Source organism: Octodon degus, unplaced genomic scaffold (genome assembly GCF_000260255.1).
Source record: "Octodon degus isolate 3935 unplaced genomic scaffold, OctDeg1.0 scaffold00227, whole genome shotgun sequence".
Taxonomy (NCBI): domain Eukaryota; kingdom Metazoa; phylum Chordata; class Mammalia; order Rodentia; family Octodontidae; genus Octodon; species Octodon degus.
Genome location: NW_004524803.1, coordinates 2,709,607 through 2,730,781, shown reverse-complemented (window position 1 = coordinate 2,730,781; position 21,175 = coordinate 2,709,607). Strand labels below are relative to the sequence as shown.

General features: G+C 38.9%; 1 protein-coding gene across 2 annotated transcripts in view; it reads left to right on the top strand.

The window, feature by feature from the left end:
- Positions 1-21,175, top strand: part of Hhip (hedgehog interacting protein) — a 110,028-nt gene that overhangs the window by 72,033 nt on the left and 16,820 nt on the right. For both annotated transcript variants that reach the window (XM_004645447.3, XM_023705722.1), the window contains exons 5-11: positions 8,071-8,222; positions 8,607-8,780; positions 9,356-9,499; positions 13,254-13,372; positions 15,502-15,625; positions 16,383-16,513; positions 19,706-19,787. In XM_004645447.3, coding sequence (XP_004645504.1) covers positions 8,071-8,222; positions 8,607-8,780; positions 9,356-9,499; positions 13,254-13,372; positions 15,502-15,625; positions 16,383-16,513; positions 19,706-19,787 — 926 coding nt within the window. The remainder of the gene's footprint in view (positions 1-8,070; positions 8,223-8,606; positions 8,781-9,355; positions 9,500-13,253; positions 13,373-15,501; positions 15,626-16,382; positions 16,514-19,705; positions 19,788-21,175) is intronic.

Here is a 21,175-nt window from a genome sequence, read left to right as displayed (position 1 = left end):
AGGAAGGATCAAAGAATCCAGCTCTCTAATTACATGTTTGGTTCCTCTGGCTACCAAACCCCCTCCAGGTTTGGGGCCCACTACTCTTCAACTGATTAGCATGATATGGGGTGTAATTGCAAGGAACTTCTGTTTGTTTATTTGTTTGTTTTTGTATTTTAGGGAAGAGTCTGCAGGGCGGAGCTTCTTATAAAGAAAAAAAATTCTTATCACTCAGGAAATTCCAAAGGTTTTAGAAGCTCTATGCCAGCACATAAAGACAAAACCAAGATGTATGTTTTTTTAATGTCCCACAGCACCAAATTATGTATCCCTCCCACAAGTTTATTCAAGGGCCTTGGCCTTGATTCCTTTTATAAGACTAAATTAAACTTCTGGAATTATTGAGAAGCATTGCCTCTCACCTTTTCCAAGAGCTGTGAAGGAGTCAGTGTCCTTCAGTGTTTTATTTTGCTTTGTTTTGTGTTTCTGGTACTGGGGATGGAATGCATGAGCTTGAGCTTACCAGGCAGTCACTTACACCTCTGAGCTAGCTCCTCAAAGCTAGTGTGTTTTTGATACTTGTGACCAAAGGAAAACCATACAGTTTCCTGACCTTAAAATGCAAAACCTGTCTACCAAGCAGTAGAAATAGTTTTCCCATATTTAATTTTACTTTCTGCATCTTGAATATCCAGATAATTAGCACAGGAGCTTTGCTCTTGATTGAATGATGTGCGTATATGTCATAGTTTTTATCAAATGGTGTCTTTGGCTTCATTCTCCTGTTCCTCCTCCTGGATTCTGAAGGTGCTTTCAATTCATTCTGAGGAGCACTGGACAACAGCTATGATATGAGCTTACTCTAACAGAGCTTTCCTGATGTATCTGCGCCTCCTGTTGAACTTGCAGATGCATGTCACTAGGCGCCTCTCAGGTGCTAACAGGAGGCCATGGCCAATTGTTTGGTCAGAGTTTGCAAGGGAAAGGATTTAATAAGGACATATAATTTATAGGATTAATTTATAATATTCACCCCCTAGTCAAATGCAGAAGAGCACAAGAGATCTGTCCACACACTAGAGACCCAAAGAATCCAGCACAGGGCCTGGGTCCCACAGTAACGTCCTGCTTGAGTTCAGCTGAAGACCTAAGGCCCATAGCAATGCTCCTATGAGTCCAACTGGATGCCTAGAGCCCATGACAATGTCTTATGCAAGTGTGTATCAAGAATCTGCATTAGGAAGGCCCAAAGATCAGTGTTTGAAGCTAGAAAGTCTGCTCCAGTTGGATGAAGAATCTGTGCCAGCAGGCTCAGAGTTCTACACTGGAGCCAAAAAGCAACACCTGAAGTAAGGAGCAGAACTCCCCTGATAAGACTTCAGCCATCCTCAGCAATAGTGAGGTCCCGAGCTCCCCTGATGATGAGAGCAGCCAAGTTCATCAGGAAAAACAACCCAACAAGCTTCTCTAGGAGAATCAACAGTACACTATCTTACCTCCAGTTCTCTGTTTTATGCTATTGATAACAATCCTCAGGTGGGTCTTCCACACCCAGCACCTCACTGATGCAGTCATTTCAGCTGGGGTGACCGTTAGTTAACCTATCACAGCCAAGAAGGCTCAAATTATAAATGTCAGAATCCTTTTATAAAAAACAAATTAAACTCTCCATATGGTAGGCAAAATAATGTCCCTTCTCAAAAGATGTCCTCAGCCTATTCCCTAGAGCCCACAGATGTGACCTTAGCTGGCCACGAGTGTGTACTAGTCAGTGCTTACTCGAGTGAGACAGAGAAGAGTACAAGATGTGTGTCTGCACTGGAGATGCGAAGGATCCGGTTGAGGGCTTAGTGCCCATGGCAGTGTCCCATGCAAGTTCCTATAGGTAGGCCAAAGGATCCACAAGGGGAGACTGAGGTTTTGCACTGGAAAGGCCCAAGGGCCAGTCGTTACAGCGTAAATGTCTGTGCCATAAGGCTGAAAAGCTTAAGAATCTGAGCCAAAAGGCTGAGGCCTCTACTCGGAAGCCAGGAGATGACATCCAAGATGAAGAGGAGGATTGAGGCTTCCCAAAGAAAAAAAGTAGCCAAGCTCCTTCAAAAAAAAAAAAAAAAAACCTACCAAAGCAGCCAAGGAAGAGTGGCTGAAATCCTTCCCATTCTCGTACACCATCCCTACACCAAACTGTGCCCAGAGCCATGCAACACAGTTCAGCTGGATGCTCCCTGCTCAAGTTGACAATTAGTTAACCACCAGAGAAGAGTTAAAGTGCCAATGGGATTAAGATTGCTCAACAGCACACAGGAAGATTATCGATGTTATCTGGGTTGGCTCAGAGTAATCACAAGTGCTTAAAAACAGAAATGGACAGAAGAAGTCAGAGTGGTGTGATGTGCAAGACTACACCAACCATTGCTGGCTTTGAAGATGGAGGAAAGAAGAAGTGAACCAAGGAAAGAAGTGATTCCTGTAAGGCAGAAAAGGAGAGAAAATGGATCAACCTCTGGATCCTTTAGAAAAGAACTAAACTCTGCTGACATTTTTGATGGCCTTTGAGACCCATGTTGGACTCTACCCCAGAGATCACGATAACAGACCTGTGTTGTTTCAAGCTGCAAAGTTTGTGGTACAATTTTACAGCAGCAATAGAAAAATTAATAAATCTGGTTTTGTACCTGAAATAACAATTGTTAGACAACCTGTGTTTTTTTCTGTTTCTAAATAGCAGAAGGTTCTGGTCTCAGAGAAAGCAAAGTTTTGCTGGGGGTGGGAGGGTGCCTATGTTAGTGGCCAAATCCTTTCCTTTCATGATATATACCAGCAACATATAGACAAGAAAACAATGATTAATGGCAAAATGTGAAAGCCTACCTTACTGCCAAAACATATATCATAGAGACAATGGTGAATACCACGGTTCTGCTGTTATGTTAATACTTAGAAATTCCTTCAGTATTAAGAGAATACCAAATTAACTAGAGGGCTTCACTAATCCCATGCAACTGTATCATGTAAATAGAATAAGTTAGAAGGTGGTCTTACTATTGCAGGAAAACTTCTTCATTCTCCATGTAGTTTAGCTTCCATGTGGCCAAGATTTTTTCTTCACTAAGTTTTAGGGAAAACTCAAATACCATTATGCAGGTTATTTTGTCAAAATTTATCCAGAATATTTACCCACTCTCTCATCTTACTTTTCAGCCATGTGATTTCTAATAATATAGCATTGCTTAAACTCTCAAAAGGTCAACATCCAAAGAATGGTGGGATCAAAATACCTGACAACTATACTTGTATTTATTAGGTTCCAGACATAAACTCCTTGAGGGCAAGGATAAGGATATACCCTGATTTATTTTTCCCAACACCCAGCAGTGCCTAATATCTAGTAGGTATTCAATAAATACTTGATGAGTAAGTTTCAGGGGTTTGTTTTGTTTTGTTTTGTTTTGATTGAACTCAGACCCTTGCACTTGCCAGGGAAGTGCTTATCCTACTGAGCCATCTCCCCGGCCCCAAGAATTTTTTTGATAATGCAATAATAAGTAATTTGTTGATCATTGCACCATACTATTATGTGTTTCATTGCTTTCACAGTACCGTCGGACTGGGTTCAGGGCAGTAAGGCCATGGCCAAGAAGGATTAAATTACAAATGCTTAGGTCCTTTTTTTAAAAAAAAAAAAAAAAAAAAAAAAAAAAAAAAAAACAGATTAAAATATCCATATGGTAGACACAGTAATGCCCTTCCCTGAAGGATGCCTTTATCCTACTGCTCAGAACCTGTGAATAATTACCTTAGATGACAAAGGGCAATTAAGGTCGCAGGGGCATTAAGGCTGAAAGTAAGGTTAGTCTATACTTTGTCAAAAGGTCACTAAGAAAAACTGCAAAAATGAGTAATATACTTCTAGCCCTCAGGTCAGAATTCCCCAGTTCTATCATCTACAAGAGATTACTTTACAAAGAGATTAATTTTAAAAATTAGAATTCAGGGTAGGTTAACCATATAGAATATGTGAAGAAAATGATTTTTTCCTGATAAAATTACAAAGACTAATGCCCCATAACTTCCCTCCTAAAAGAAAAAATAAACAATGTTTCTGTTATAACCATTTTATGATTACCTTTCTTTTTCAGCTATATGCTGCTGTTTATTCCTAAAAGGCTAGAAGTCTTAGTTGACTATGGTTACAACCTGCTCACAAAAGAATGGTTTATCTCAAAACTACGGGTAGACCTGATCTTATATTAAAGCCATCAGTACTGTGTTTGGGGTTTTCCCTTTTTTGTGGCCCCTGTGAACTTGCTTCTGTAAGCTGAAGGGCATGTAGTTAATTACTTATTTTAAATGCCTGAGAAGATATTCACGGTTTTTTCTGAAAGATGAGTCAATCTCTAAGTCCTAAAGTGTATGTGTAGAAACATTATTTTCAAATCATCTAACAGCCTGGTTTTGAACGTTTATTTATGCTTGGCGTGGAACTGGCCAGAGTCGGAGTAGTATTAGGAGAGCTGAAGAAAGGGAGAGGGAGGATGTCATGGCAGTTCATGATGCTTGGGTCAGACTCCAGTCATGGAATTTAAGAAATTACCCAGATAGAGGAAACCATAAGTCACTGTCTGTAAAATGTTTGTTGCCCAATTGTCTCCAATTTCATTTTAGCAATGTGTCTGTACATTCCCAGAAAGACAACATAAACACAAAGTGTTCATTACTATTAATGAAGTCCAAAGTATAATATGAATATTTGGACATTAACAGCCCTCCAATGTATGGGTTAAAAGTCAGTGTCTTTGAAAATTGAGGCCCACTGGGCCATGAATCTTCTGTTTGCCACTCCGTTCATAACTGTTTTTCTCCCCTTTCTGCCAGCATGCCAATCATTCTCCCCCAACGTTACCTGGAAGCAGTTCATTAATTTGATATTTCTGGATAGAGTGCATGACTTTGATCCCATAAACTCTCAGCCCTAAAGCCACCTATCATGAGGAAAAATGATGGGAATGAGTTGGCGAAGAGTGTCACTGGCACAGGCCTTAGCTGATTCTTTCTGCTGAGCCTCTAAGGCTGAGTTTTCAGATTTTTGAGAGAGAGAAGAGAAGGCAGCCTCTGGAAGTAAGGCTCAGACCAACAGAATGAGTCTGTGAACACAGCCAGCCAAGCTGGGGTAGAGGGAGCTAAAATCATAGGAAGGAATAACAGGAGGCCAGGATGTCTGGGCTTCAGGCCAGTCCTGGCTCCAGATGCCAACATTCAGGCTCTCAGGCCAGGACAAGTCTTGGTGACAAGTAGAGAGGAAGCAGCCATGAAGGCCCAGGGGCCATGGATGTGTGGTGGTATTACTGGTGGTGTGGCCTCCAACTGACCCCATCACAAAGTCTATACATTGACCACCAATGCCCAATGGACATATATCTCCATAGAGTCCTTGAAAAGTGACCCAGGCCTCAAAGTTAGGTTTGCATTTGACAGTTAAGTCATGATTTGCAAGTAACATATTTTAATTAAATTAACTAACTTTAAGGGCTAATTCAAGTGAAATGTGAGACTATCAATACTTTAATCTCCTGGCACAGCAGGGAAATATCTGTCCCTCCTAATTTCTGAACATTTAGGAGTCCTGTTATACCATTTCAAAAGCTGATTTTGAGAAACAGTCCAGGATATTTCCATAATACATTAAATTTTTCACATCAAGATAGTTATGAAAGTATTCCCTTCAAATAATTTAAAGAGTCGAGTTTCCAAACCAATCAGAGTACTAATTTATACCTGGAATATGATTAAGCATAATAATCAAAAGTTAATCAGGGATGCCCCAAAGGAGCAGCTGTCTACTATTTTATAAATTTAAAGTTTTTTCATGTGTTTTCTTTCAATGTGTTAATCTACATTCTTGATTTCTGAGAAAGCAACCAGCACAGTCTTAGACCACATTGTTCTCCAATTCAAATCGTTCTTCAGATAACTTGATTAAAACTACAAAGAGCTACTTCCTACAAAAGCTTCCTAGAGTGAGCACAAACCTTAGTGAGCCGGCACGCAGCACTTAGCCTGCACTCTCAGCGTTAGAGAGCAATACATTTGGAAGGGCGGCTGGTTGCAAACGAAAGCTCTCCCTGGACTCCTTGGACAGCCTGTCAAGGAGATTTAGATGTGCCAAGAATTCGCCACAGTCCACCCTTAGTTATAGGTCCCGGCTCCTGAAATCTCCAAGAGACATTATTTAATAATGATATAAAAAGAAAAACAACATCCAGCTAATATTGAAATCATCAAAACAAGGTAACCCAAAAAAACAGAAGAAGCTCACTCATTAATCATAGTCATTACTGTCTTAGCTAATGATTTAAGTTAAAATGAAGCATATCACAGCCAGCAAAAGGGTCAAAATTTTTGATGCGTGAAGAATGATTTGGTAATTCTTGGATATTTACAATCATTTTGTCATTTGTAGTGCTCTTAAACTTTGGATGAATTTTATACCTAAAAATTTAATTTTTTTAACTTATTTTAGGGAAGGGTCTACAGGGTGTTCAGGGTCTCACTACTAGATCATCAGATTCATAGTGATCTGCCTCTTTACAGCTTCCCTGGGATTGCAGGCGTGCACCACCATGCCCAGTCTCAATTTCTGTCTCAGCATGCCTCGGGGGCGGGGGCGGGGCCCGGGCACTCAAGGCAGGCCCGGAGCCAGCGTGGCTGGAAGGTCCAGGACCGAACTCTCTGCCCTGCGCCTGCTTGCAGGAGCTTTAATCCGCTGAGCTCTTTGGCCTGCCCTAAAACTTTAAATTCTGAAATCTCTGCAGCCTACAAGCTACAAGTAGTTGTGTGCTTTGCTAGTAACATGTGCTTTCCAGGAGAGGTGAACGCGAGAGTGCTTGAACTCTCAAGAATGATTTTATAAAGGGAGTTGCAGGACTACAGGACTTTGTTTCCTCCGGTAGCGGCTCTGAAGGACCTTCAGGCAGCTTGTGCCATGGGAGAAGCCTGGTGTTTGACTGAATCAGTAGGTGATGCATTCTGCACAGTTATGCTTTCACAGCGCTCAGCTTTGCTGCCACGTTCTTCCCCACTGTGGGTAATTCGTCAGGCTGCTGAGAAAATGTTCACTGGCTTACTAGAATATGAAATTTAAGTCTCCAACCTAGATAATTTTAGATGCTTTGATTTCATTATAGAAATTCCTAGACTACTAGTGGGATAAAACAAATGCTAAGGCCATATTGAATTTCAACAAGCTGAACTAGCAGAAAAGATAAAATGCCTTTCTATTTAAGAACATGATGATGTTTTCATTGTTACAGCATTTGGCATGCCTAATGTATACAATCCTTGACATTCATGTAATAACAAAAGAAAGTTGTTTGGGATTTTTCTTTTATTTCCTAGTGTCCGCTTTCTTCTCTAGTATTTCTCCCCCATCTACCCCAGCCCTGGCCTTTCACTCTCTTCCCACTTTTCGTCCTTTATCCAGGGAAGGGATGCATGTAAAAATACCTCGTTCTATATAGACAGGCCAAGGCTGCCTGTTACCTAGCTGTGATGAAGAGACCACCATCGTCGTAACAACTGATGTAGATGCCTCTGGGTGAAACAAAGGTTTACATATTACACAAGCAATTTAACTGTTTTCTAAACATATTGCCAAGACAGTGGGAGTTGGCAGCCCACACTGTGTTTTAGGTTTTGAGGACTTGGATTAGAAGTGGCTGTTGATTATAACCTTTTTATTTGTCTTCCATGAACTACAAGCAACCTAGTAACCCAGGAAAGAATTCTTCACAGCATTTAAACTTGTCTTCCTAGCTTCCCAAGATTACATACACAAATCACTTGACAAAAGTGGTATAAGGCTCTTGTGCATAGATAACCACCCAAGACAATTGTCTTGTTCTAACCCTTAAAGTGTTCCACGAAATAAATGTTTTATAATCCTTTTTGTGCAGTGGACAAGGAGAAAAGAAGAGCAGTTGGGCAAAGATTATCTAGAGGAAAGAAAGAAACTCTTTTGGGGTTCCAGTTGAAACATAATAAAGAACATAATTAACTTCGCAATTCTTTGTGTTTTTCATTTGACTGCAGGGAGGAGATGAAAGAGGACTGCTAAGCCTTGCATTCCATCCCAATTACAAGAAAAATGGAAAGCTCTATGTGTCTTACACCACCAACCAAGAGCGCTGGGCCATGGGGCCTCATGACCACATTCTTAGGGTTGTGGAATACACAGTATCCAGGTATCACTAAAATGCCTCAAAACGTACAAATTCTGTGATCTTATTTTTTCCTTCATCACATCATAACGTTTTGATTTAGAACTTACAAATAAGTAGCCATATAGTGGCAGTGATTCAAATAAAATCTCTACCTTACCTAAAACCCTACATGGCTATCTTGGGGCAATTGTGGGAATTGAGTATTTTCCCTCAATTATTTTTCAATTTAAACACTATTTCTAAAGTTTAGAAATTTTTATAATGTTTCGATAACTTCTATGTGCTCTTTGCAAGTTTGTTTTCGCGTGCCAAATGCTTGCTTTCTTATTTGTGTACTATTTTCTCTCTAGTGTGTTCACCTTACATCTTTAGCAATGTTGGTATCTTTTCCTCCCCATGATGCAGGAAAAATCCCCATCAAGTTGATTTGAGAACAGCAAGAGTGTTTCTTGAAGTTGCAGAGCTCCACAGAAAGCATCTGGGGGGACAACTGTTCTTTGGTCCTGAAGGCTTTTTGTATATCATTCTCGGGGATGGGATGATCACACTGGATGATATGGAAGAAATGGATGGGTTAAGGTAAAAACTGGACCACAGTACCTCTGGATGCTAAAATGTTTATACTGTCAGGAGAAAGGGTCTGAAGCAGTGAGTTAAGAACCACCTCTGAAGAACATTGCTTGCATACCTAGTTAACTTCTCTTGTCAACATACGCAGAGGGATTCCATATTTTGCCTATGTTTCCTTTTGTCATGAAATGAGTTACTGCTGTGCAGTTCTGTGCTGCAGGGGCTTCCCCTATTGTACTTGGCATTGAGAAGTGCACATCCCTGCACATGTGTCACTTCCTGCCACTCTGCATCCTGGGAGATGTAAATTACATGGATGGGCCAAAATTAAAGGGGACAGATGCAGAAGAACAGCGTGCTACTGATGCTCCAGGACTTGGCCACCTTCAGGCTGCATCTAGTTCAGCACCTCACACGGAACCAGAATGTACTGGTTTCATTTCTAACCATATGGGACCTGGAATGTGAATGATTTTGTCTCACACAAGGGGATGTGGCTTTTATACATGCAGCAACCTTGTCACATAGTCTAGGTGAAGGTATAACCTGAGCAGGAAACGCTTATCCCTTCCCCATTTTCGCAGTGATTTCACAGGCTCGGTGCTACGGCTGGACGTGGACACAGACATGTGCACTGTCCCTTACTCCATCCCACAAAGCAATCCACACTTCAACAGCACCAACCAGCCTCCAGAAGTGTTTGCCTATGGGCTCCACGACCCAGGCAGGTGAGAACGCAGGCTCCTCTCTTGCCTACTTAATGAAGGCCTGGGGTTGGGAAGTAGGAAAAGAAAGATGGTGGCAAGTCACAGAGCAGCCAAGGGTGGTTTCCAAGGTTGGGTTCCTAACATCATACCAGGTTTTTATCTAGGCAAGTATTTGGCTCTCTTTGTTCTGTTCATGTTAGAAGCAGATTGAAAAAGAAGATCAGACAAAGAAAAAACTCATAGAGAAAAATTAACTTCAAAATTTTGGGGGGGCTTACAATTAAACTTTATGGAACTAGCATTATGACTGAGATTCATGATTTGAGGATTTAATATGGCTTTTAGTTTATTTAAACACTTCAAAATTTTATATTCCCTGTTGTCTCAATCTGTCTTATGCCACTATGAAAGAATACCACTGACTAGGTGATTTATACATGCTAGGAATTTATTTGGTTCAGGTTCCAAGGACTGTCCAAAGGCATGGCGCCAGCAACTTGTAAGGGCCTCCTTGCTGTACATAGCCCATGGTGGAGAGAGAGGTGGAAAAATGACCGTTTTATCGGGAACTCGCTCCTGCACTGGTAGCGTGAATCCGTTCCTCAGGGCAGAGCTGTCATGACCCATTCACCTCCTAAGGTCCCACCCCTTGGTGCTGCTGGTTGCCCTGGGGGTTAAGTTTACAACACAGAACTTTGCCAGACACATTAAACCATAGTGCTTGCAAATGTAACAGTGTTGTAATGATTAAACAACAATCTACAGGTAAAGCACAACAGAAGTCTGTGACACCTGGGAGTTCTTCCTGTCACAGCCTCTCACAAAATCAGATCGGTGCAATGTTGATTTTCAGGGAGCTGAGCTAAATATCAATATCTTTTACTTGAAAGATAATTACATAGATAAAATCATTTATATTACCTGTTTGGTACTGTATACTAATAGTGAACTAATAAAAAGGAAAACTAAGAAGCATGTAGCATGTGAAATTTAAGTACACTTAAAAATACTATGAAGTATAATATAGAAATTCTATGATGAAAGCCCAATCTGGTCTTTGGTCTATTATAACCTATTAAGTGGCATCTGGCCACAATCATTCATTTACTAGCTAAGTTATTATTGCTGTTTAATGTTTATTGAGTGTTCACTATGTGCAAGGTGAATATTTCTCCAACTTTTTATTTTTCTAATCCCGCATGCCCATCATCTCCCCTCCATCAAAGCTCAAGTCTACAGTTCATTTCCTTTTTGGCATCTCAGCCGATCTTAAAATCTGTTCGACGGGGAATATTTGAGGTGGGCTCCGGATGTGGAGGAAACTGTCACATTCCATTCCTATAGCTCACAACTCACAGATGCCACCATGGAGCAGCACTTTGAAGTAGAGCAGCCTGAGTCACCATGGTCCCACGGGAGCTTTCTTGCAACCTGCCTGGGGGTTGTGAGCTGTGGTGCAGATCTACAGGATGAGAGGCTTTATAGACCATACGTGTGGTGAGCTGCCTGTGCCCTGGAGCCCTACAGCCCCTGGCAGCAGCAGGCTGAAGGAAAAGTCGGTTTTTATATTCTTCCTCCCTCCAGGTGGATTTTGAGAGAGAGAGAAAAAAAAAAGATTTAATAAAGCAGAAAAGAAACTAAAATAATATTTAGCTAAAATGAAACTGTTTGTAAGCACCTTGCTGCAGGGTGTTGAATAGCTATCCCTGGACAGTCTCCCCTTTAAACTTTCAGCAGTATTTGGAGGTAGATGACATCCATCCCCTACCCACACCTCATACCTCTCTTTAAATACACTATTTTTAGAGCTGTTGGAGGTTGGAACAGCAAAATTAAACAGAAGATACAGATGCTTCTAGGATAGTAACCCCTAACCCTGCACAAGTATTATTATCTTTCCTCATGGAATGGTATGCTTATTACAATCGATGAACAAGTACTGCACAACAATCAGCTAGACTCCACATTGTTCTGTACATTCATTCTACAGGTTTGGACAAAAGGACAGTGATACATAGCCCCCATCATATTACCATCCTGCTCAGTTTCACTAACCCCCTTTTTTATATAACATCTGAAGGTTAGGAGGGTCAGATAGTGGACCTGGTGTGCAGCCAGAGCTAACTCTCAGCCTCTAGCCATTCTATGTCTGGGGGAGCTAGTTGGCCTTTCCATCTAGATTTGCCACTTCTAGTTGGAAACAAGGCAAGCCTCTTTTCCCCATAGTTTCTCCATCTTCAAAAGAAAAACAATGCAGGAAAATTTTCTTACCCCCTGTGAATTTAGTTCCACCTTAAATCACAATATGTCTTTGCCCTGATCCCTGCCAGGCATTGTATTTTGTGAGTCACTGAGTTACAGAGGACAATAAAGGGACTGTTGCCACCCAGCCAGATCACCCATCCTTAGCAGGCCAGGGGCAGCTTCCCTACCAATGGAATCATTTGGAGACAACAGCTGTGTTGTTTTGCTTTTCAATAATTACTACTGACTCTTATGTCTCTTAAGACCTAGTACCCACGTTCAAGGTTTTTTTAATTTTTTAATAGATCCAATGATTTCAGTTCGTATGTGATTAATGATTTTTGTTAGCTTAAAACAATGATTCTCAGGGGAATGATTCTGTCTCTAGGGAATGTTTGGCAGTGTCTGGATCCATTTTTTATTTTTTACAACTGGCGATGGGGGTGGAGTAAGCCAAAGTGGTCTAGTTGTAGAGGCCAGAGATGATTCCAAGCATCCCGTAATTTACAGGACAGCTCCTCCAAATAAAGGTGAACTGGCCCCAAATGTCAACAGTGTCAAGATTAATGCTAAAGACAATGAGGTCCTGTTTTCCACATTTTTGAAAACTATAAAAATTATGTTATTCAACTTTATTCTTCCCCTAACCCCAGAACTTTACCAATTTAAACATTCAAGCAATTCCTGTCCTACTGAAGCCAGAGGCTTAAATCAGAGATATTCCAGCACTCCCAGATGAAGGGTGAAGAACATGAAGACTACTGATGTATAAGCGCCTCCAGGGACTGGCTGCAGTTAATTTTATTCCATGAATTGGAACATATTTTTTCCTTTATTAGAGTATCCTGAGCATTAAAATGTAGTGATCTATCTAGGAAATACAGGACTAATCCTTTAATGTCACATTGTAGTTGTGAGTTGAAGATGACATTAATTAGTATTCATTATAATTTACCAAATTTTTTGCTTTGTTTGTGTTTGAGACAAGATCTTGCTGTGTAGCCAAAGATGACCTTGAATTCAGTCATGACCTTTTTGCCTCACCTTCCCCAGTATCAGACTACAGGTGTTCGCCACCATGCCCAGCTTCAAATACTGTACATGAAATACTCCTTAACAACAGGCCGACAATTGTTTTGAGACAATGTGCACATTCATAATGAAAGGAGCTACTCAAAGAAACTTAGAAATGTATTCCAGAGGTAATTAAGCTTCAACAGAATAAACAAATATATCAAGAGGATTCTTTCAGTAACTTCTAACAAATCAAAACTGAGTTGTCCATAGGATCCTCTGCTAGTCCACAAGGCATTTTGTTCTAGGTCAGGAATCCCCAGGCTGAGTTTGAAAGATACCCCAGTAGGAATTAAAGGGTAAAGGGGCCAGGGAGATGGCTCAGTAGAATAAGCGCTTGCCTAGCAAGCACAAGGGCCTGAGTGCAATCCCCTGGTTCCTCAAAAAAAAGAAAGAAAGTAAAAAAGAAAATTTTTAAAAAATGAATTAAAATGTTTTCACCTCTTTTGTTATGCAGATGTGCTGTGGATCGACATCCCACTGATATAAACATCAATTTAACAATACTTTGTTCAGATTCCAATGGAAAAAACAGATCAGCCAGAATCCTACAGATAATAAAGGGAAAAGATTATGGTAAGTCAAGCGTAATTTGTTGATTTTGCATTAGTTTGAGTTTAGTTTCAGCATCTTAATTGAAGGAGAAAGGATTTCTGCAAAATTAGCACCTGAGAAAACATAAAAACACTTGCCTAACAGTGGCCAGAGAGTTTACTGCTCGCTTGGGGCTCTTGCAGGCCTTCCGAATTCTACTGGGATAATTCCATGTCCTGTGGATCCCAGGGTTCTCAATGGATCCAAATAACTTAATTGCTTCAAAAGTTGCTTGTGTGATTCTCATCTAAGAATCAAGATGAATAACTTCTGTTTACTTAATTTAATAAGGCAGAACTTGTCCAAACATTTTATAAACAGCACTAAATGTTAAATGTGAGAAATTTCTCAATGCCCCACATGCTAGCATCAGCAATTAGGCAAGGTATAAGCATTTTATGTAAGAATGTAAGTTTTTTTAAAGTGTTTATTTTAGACAAAGTAAGTCATTGATTTATGAAAACAAGGTATGGGAATGGGATGTTTAAACATGATTTTTAATAACATGATTACTAAAATATTTAGAGAGAACACAAAATATAAAACTGGGTAATAAAGTGCAAGAACATTTGGTATTTTTAATATTTTAGTATATTCCTTTTGAAGGAAGCAATATATTAAACATTATTAGGATTGAGGGAACATAGTAGATTAAGATTATTAAATTGATTGCTTCTCCTATTTACTCATTCAATACAGATATTTATTTAGCACCAGGAACTAACCAGCTGTGTTAGTTCATGTGGTATTCTGTTATTTTTTTTTCAGGGGTTTGTGTGTGTGCGTGTGTGTGTGTGTGTGTGTGTGTGTGTGTGTGTGTGTCTTATGAAGGCCAAACCAAAGTATAATGTGGTTTTCAAAAAAAAATTCAAATGAGGCACTAGATTTGTGGACTTCTGGCTGCATCTGTAGATTAAACCAAATTCTATAATCACATTAGCTGAGATTCAGCTAAAATGATCTGCAGTATTAATAACCCTGCGTTTATGAATTCTCACGCACATCACATCCATCCACAGCGCTTACCACATGCCAGCCCTTGTAGAAAACACTTCACAAACGTTACTCATCTCATTCATAGAATGTGCCTGTGTAAGCACTATCATTGGCCACATTGTACAGAAGAAGAAACCGAGGCACAGAAAGGTTAATTATAACAAGCCACAAAGTGGTAAGAGATGGATTTGAGCTCCCTGATGCAAAAGCACATGACCTTAATCATTCAGTGGTGCTGCTGCGTGGAGCGCTGAGTATTTAAAACTTCTCTAATCTTTTCTAGTTTTTATTCTATATCTGCTTACTATAGTCGCATGGAAGGAGGAGCAGAGGGCTTTAAAATTACTGTCTTTCCACAAAAGTTTTTGGTAAAGTGCTGCTTGTTGATGGTGAGTTATTTGACATTAAATATGATGAAGTTATTTTCAGATTAATTTGTAACTGGCATTAGAGCTCTTCCACTGCAGTTAGTGTGCATACGCTCAAGTACGTGTTAGCTGACGTGGAAACACTGGGAAATAGGACTACACACTTGTAATTCAAAAGGAACTATTGGCATGGATTATTAACCATACAACTCTACAAACAAAACTATTAAGGATATATCAAGTGAAGATATTACTTGACTAAGGGATCATTTTAAAATGCACAATAGATACAATTTTCATAGCCTTTTAGGCACCATGCTTTCACTTTCATTAAAGTGTGAACTTTTAAATATTTTATATAAGTTATACATGTTTGGTTCAGTTTATTAAATATAATAAGCAAAAGCATTTCTAAAAGAAATATTGAAAATTGTTTTTAAAAGTATTTTGATTCTAAAATTACCAAAATATCTAGATTCAAATTCTATTGAAAACCTAGTGTACCATGTCAGTTGTAACAATGGCAAGTATTTGCAACCCACTTTCATTTCATTAAGTTGAATGCAGAGATCTTTAAGTTTTTATCATATTTAAACAAAGACTAATTTTTTCAGTACATACACAGAGGAAGGATCCATCACGACACATATTTCAGAGTACAATTACTTTACATTTGTTTTTTGGCCTCTATTATTTTTACTTCAAGAAAATGTGTTTCATTTAATCTAATGTTCTGCTTCTTTTCAGAAAGTGAGCCATCACTTTTGGAATTCAAGCCATTCAGTAATGGTCCATTGGTTGGTGGGTTTGTTTACCGAGGCTGCCAATCTGAAAGACTGTATGGAAGCTACGTATTTGGAGACCGCAATGGGTATGCTTCTTGACACCCCATACATCCTGCGACAAACATCAGGGGCTTCCTCTCTATTGGGTCATGTACCAAATGACATATTTGTGATAAGTTGGTACAGTGCCACAAAGCACACAAAAATGACTGCCCCCCATTGGGCCTCCGACCTAGAACATGCATACATATTATTTCCTTTTGTTATACTATATATGGAAGATTCAATGAAGGATTTTCAAAGCAGTGCCTTTCAAAAGACTTGATCAAGTTCATAAAGTAATTTTTAAAAACATACAAGTCTTTAGATGGACATTTCATATTATATAATCTCGTCCCTTCATCCTCAATAGCAATTTACCATGACAATTAATAAATTGAAACATATTTTACATGAGTTATAAAAAATATTTTAAAACTATCTTGGGAGACTGTAATTTCTTTTATTTTACCAGATTTTTAAGACTTTGAGCAATAGAATGAAGTTTGTATCTATACATAGGAATACTAGAAAATTAAATTTGAGCCTAAATTTTTGTATCATCCTCTGGATTAAGAAAGGGGCCTTTCTTATACACAGGTACTTTAGTTCACCCGTGAACAAAATATCTTTAGCATGCTCTTCGCCTATTAGAATTTCACACATGGACTTACACTCAGGATGGGTTATATTATTTTTTCCTTTGGGAAGTCAGGTCTGTGGCAGCTATTTTATTTCAAACATTTTACTGTGATCTCCAAGCAAAAGTTCTTATTGTAGATTGACACTATGTTTTTGTTGTAGGAATTTCTTAACTCTTCAGCAAAGTCCTGTGACCAAACAATGGCAAGAAAAACCACTGTGCCTTGGCACTAGCGGGTCCTGTAGAGGCTACTTTTCGGGTCACATCTTGGGATTTGGAGAAGATGAATTAGGTACAGTATAAGTTACTTCTGTGACTTCCACTAAGTTCCACTCTTACTTCCTTGCTCAGGAAGGTGTACTCCACCCTGAAGAACAACAGTCTCATCTCCCATTTGTTGGGAACGTAACCCAGCAATGATGACCTACCGGAGAGATTAAAGGTGGTCCAGTTACATAATCTTTTCCAAGAATATTCTCCTGAGGGTCTTAGAATCTTAATTCCATTCTAGAAATAATAAAATTAGTAAAGAAGAATAATAGACAAGAGCAAGAAAAAGGTTTGCAAACTTCCAGAAAAAAAACTATCAAAATGCCTGATGATATTTCTGATTATCTATCAAAGTAATATTTTAGGGGCCAACCAAATAGCTCAGCAGATTAAAGCACCTGTTTAGGCAGACTAGGTATTTGATCCCCGGGCCTGCTGTGCCAGCCCCACCCCTGGGGCATGCTGAGATGTTGATTGATTGGGGCGTGGTGGCACGTGCCTGTTATCCCAGCACTTGGGAGGCTGTAAATAGGCGAATCACTATGAGTCTGATCTACATAGTGAGACCCTGTACACCCTGTCTTAAATACAAAAAAAAAGTAATATATTAATCCTTTATCTGGGAACCTTTCCCCTTATCCACATGTCTTGGAATAGAACAATTATCAAAATCTAAAATTTATTTTTTCCCTCTGTCTCTCTATCTCTTGTCCATTGCAGCATGAAATTTGTACAAAATAATTTGAGTTATAAATCTTTTCAATAAAATAGCAATTATCTTACAGACAATCCATGGATACCATATGTTTTGGCATGTTTATCAAAATGTATGTAGCTTTAGGGAACAAGAAGAAATTGAAACTAAAATGAATCAACAGAACAAGAATTTTTATTCTCTACTCTAAATTATAAGGATTAACATTGATTTTTTAACTATGGCTATTATATATCCTTAGCTCAGAAGTGGATAAAGAAGGCATAGAAAGAGAACAGTACATGCTTCTTACATAAATTAGAGTATTTTCTGTAAAAGTCCGCATTGTTTTTCTTTTTATATTAAATGAAGAATTCATTAGAAATAATTCCATTCACTTAGATTAATAAGGGCCTCAGACAAGATTTATGAAATGTGTAAGACGTAAGTCAGAGCTACAGGAACAGAGATGGAAAGAAGTCCATCCAATCTTGTTCCAGCTCTGAAAACTTTCACAATTAGCTTTCCCTTTAGGATCTTCTAACCCTCCCAAAGAGCAGAAACATAATCTGTAAAATAACTTAAATTTCATCTTCCATCTCTGATTTTAAAAATTATTAAATTGTGACAGAGTGAAAGGTGAATATGTGCATATTGTGATTGAACCATTTTTGTTTTCCCAGACATGCTAGAAAGGCTACTCATCCACCATCATATTAGCATCCCTATCATTGTAAAAAATATTCCAAAAGTCTGTGTAGTGTAATAGTATTCTGTTTTGTGAACAGAACCAAAATATAAAGCATATAAAATCTTTAACTTTCCAAATGCTAAAAATCATACATGTGTGTTACATTTTAAATAGTAAAATCAAGATGTCTTTATTGTAAAGATTGAAAGAGATAAGCTAATAAACTATTGGCAAAATAAAGATTCCTTTGCTTTATAACTTCATTTTTATTTTTTCTATGGAGTCTGTCTTTAGTATGAACCTTGTGACATCCTTTTCAGGAATACAAAAGTATTTATGTGTGCTTGGTACACAAATAAAAATTGAATAGGGCAATGTATAATAAGTGAAGGGCTATTTCATAAGTGGGAACCAGTTATAATTTTTAAAACCTTGTAAACATACAATCATAAATAGTTTTTAATTTTCTGTTCATGTATTCTATTATGTTATGCTGACCTATATGGAAGAACTGGTAATAGACAAGGCTGATTCTTTCCTAAATGAAAATAGCTTGATGGGAGGAGTTATAGAGTCCCTGTCTTTTTCCATCCCTCCCATATTTATGTTAATGCATCCTAACATATTTTTAAAGCAAAATATTAAAATGAACATGTCTATTTCATCTGACCTCAAATTATTAATTAGCATTAATAACTTGGGTTAACCAAGACTTTCAGTCTTGGGCAGAAATGAATCAAGATAAAATGTATTCTTTCAACAATGTGTTTGTGGAAGATGAATGCTGTACATTATTCTGTGATAAGCTCTGTTCTAGGTGTTGGGGATTCAGGGGCAGATCAAGAGACAAAAAATCTGAACTGCTGTTATGAAATTTATGTTGTAAAGTAGGAGGACACTAGCGATTTATATATACATATATGGTCTGTATGTTAACCAGTGCTTTAAAGCAATCTAGTAGTGAAGAGGGACTTGGAGGAATTGGATAAGATGCAGTTTTATTTTATTTTATTTTATTATTTGTTGTAGTACTGGAGGATTGCACCTAGGACCTCATACAGGCTGGGCAACAGTTCTACCACTGAACTACATTCCCAGTCTAGCAGGTGAAATTTTAAGTAGCACATTCAGAAAAACTAAGATTTAAGCTCAATCTTAAAGGAAGAAACCTTGAAGAGACCCACAAGACTATAGGAGCCTGAGACAGACATTATCCAGAGATAGAATTGGCCTCACATATTCAAGGACAAGGAGCCAGTGAGACCAGAACAGGGTAAACAAGGGGCAAACTGTTTTAGATGAGGTCAGAGCAGCAGCAGGAGACTAAATGGGCTACTGTTGGGTCTTGATTTTGCTCTGAGAGACAAGAAGTCATTGGAGGGTATTGGAACAAAGAAAGTTGATATAGCGTACATGATCTAACTCTTTCAGAAAGGATGGCTGGGCCAGGGATGTAGCTCAGCTGCATAGCACCTGCCTAGCAAGTACAAAGCCCTAAGTTCAATTCCCAGTGCCAAAAGGATGGCTAGAGGGTAAACACTGAGAGTAAACATAGAACAAGGAGGAAATAAGGTAGTGCTGTGTCATGGGTCTGTTGCCATAATCCACGTGAGAGATATTATTCGCTGCTGTAGGAGTCAGAGTAGGATATGGAAAGAAGTGATTAGAATTGGCTGCATTCTGGATGTGAGATGCTGCCATAACCTTTAGGCAAGTGGTCTTCCTTGGTGTGGGGGATGGAGATATAAATGATAGACAGGGTGGTAAGTAGTAATTGCTAGGCAACAGTGTCATGCTGTGAATTAGCTTACTGTTGTTTCTCTCGACAGGTGAAGTTTACATTTTATCAAGTAGTAAAAGTATGACTCAGACTCACAATGGAAAACTCTACAAAATCGTGGATCCCAAGAGGTGAGATTTCTTTTAGCCCTTGGAATCAGGTGATATTCTTCTTCATGATATTTAGTTCATTCAAATCAGTAACAGAAGAGATGTAGTTGGAAGTCACTGAAGATGAAGGCTTTCACGCTTCCCATGGGCAATGGGCTGTCCTGAGAGGACCTTCTCCTCCAGTGTCTGAGGGCCACACTTGGCCTCATAGAGCTTTTAACAGCTCACTCAAGCTGTTCTTGTCATCCTAGGGCATGTCATATTTGTGGAATCAAAGTTCTCAGATCAAGCCAGGGGAGGAACCCGACGTGTGAGGCAGTGGCTTCAACTGTGGTGTTGGAAGCAGTAAAACTCCTTATTTTTGAGAAAACGAGAAACATGCTGGCAGACATTGCAGCTGCCTAGTATGATTTTTGTTAGGTAATCAGGATGTTATTTTGGCAGTTCAGCATCTGAGCCTCATTTCAAAACTATCCAAAATCTCACAGCTCTCATGAAGACAAACATGACCAAACAAACGAAAACAGAAGTATGTAGTTAATTTGCATGAGCACAGGGAAGATCTGAATGCTTTAATCCTTTAAGGAACACAATTATCCTGTCCTAGCTCCTTCCCATCCTCAGTGTCACACACACACAACTTTCCAATCATCTTGAGCCCTAATTAAGCAGCTGTTAATTTCATAGGTGAAATTACGATCAGGAGCTGTTACAACTACCTGCTATCAAATAGACTTGTCATGAGACAACTATTACAATATCTAAGTATCCCCACAAAGATGACTAAGCCAAGTTCAACACTAGTAGCAGTGACTCTTAGGCCATACCATGCTGCAATTTCAAATTCCTTCTCTATTCACTTCTTTAAATTAAAGTTAACTGAAGTCTATTTGAAAGCTATTAAGCTGTCAGTTAACCATGTCTTCCTGAAAAAACCATGAACAAAATGAGGATTCTTGTCCCTCTCATATGCCACAAAAAATTTTCTCTCCTGAAGAAAATATAGGTTGACATTGGCTACTACAGAGCAAAAAGAAAAATCTACTTTAAATGGCCTACTGGCCACAGCACATGTCATGTGCTGGACATTGATAGTTCTGTTCCCTTTTTTGCAGTATACATTTTCTCTAATGCTAAGTACCTGTCCATACAATGTCATACCACAGAGGGATTCTTTTTCCCTTCTTGAGTGTAGGACTGGTGTTCTTTTTTGAGAAAAGCAATGAATAAAAAAGCTATCAGACCCTTACATGATTGTTGAAGTTGGCAACTTTAATAATAAAAGTCAAAGTAATGTTAATTTATAAAAATAGCAGCCTTCTAATGATTCATAATGAGGTATGGGGATTTCACTCAGATCTAATACAATTAGTTTTAAAATAGTAACTGTTGTTCCATTACATTGTCAA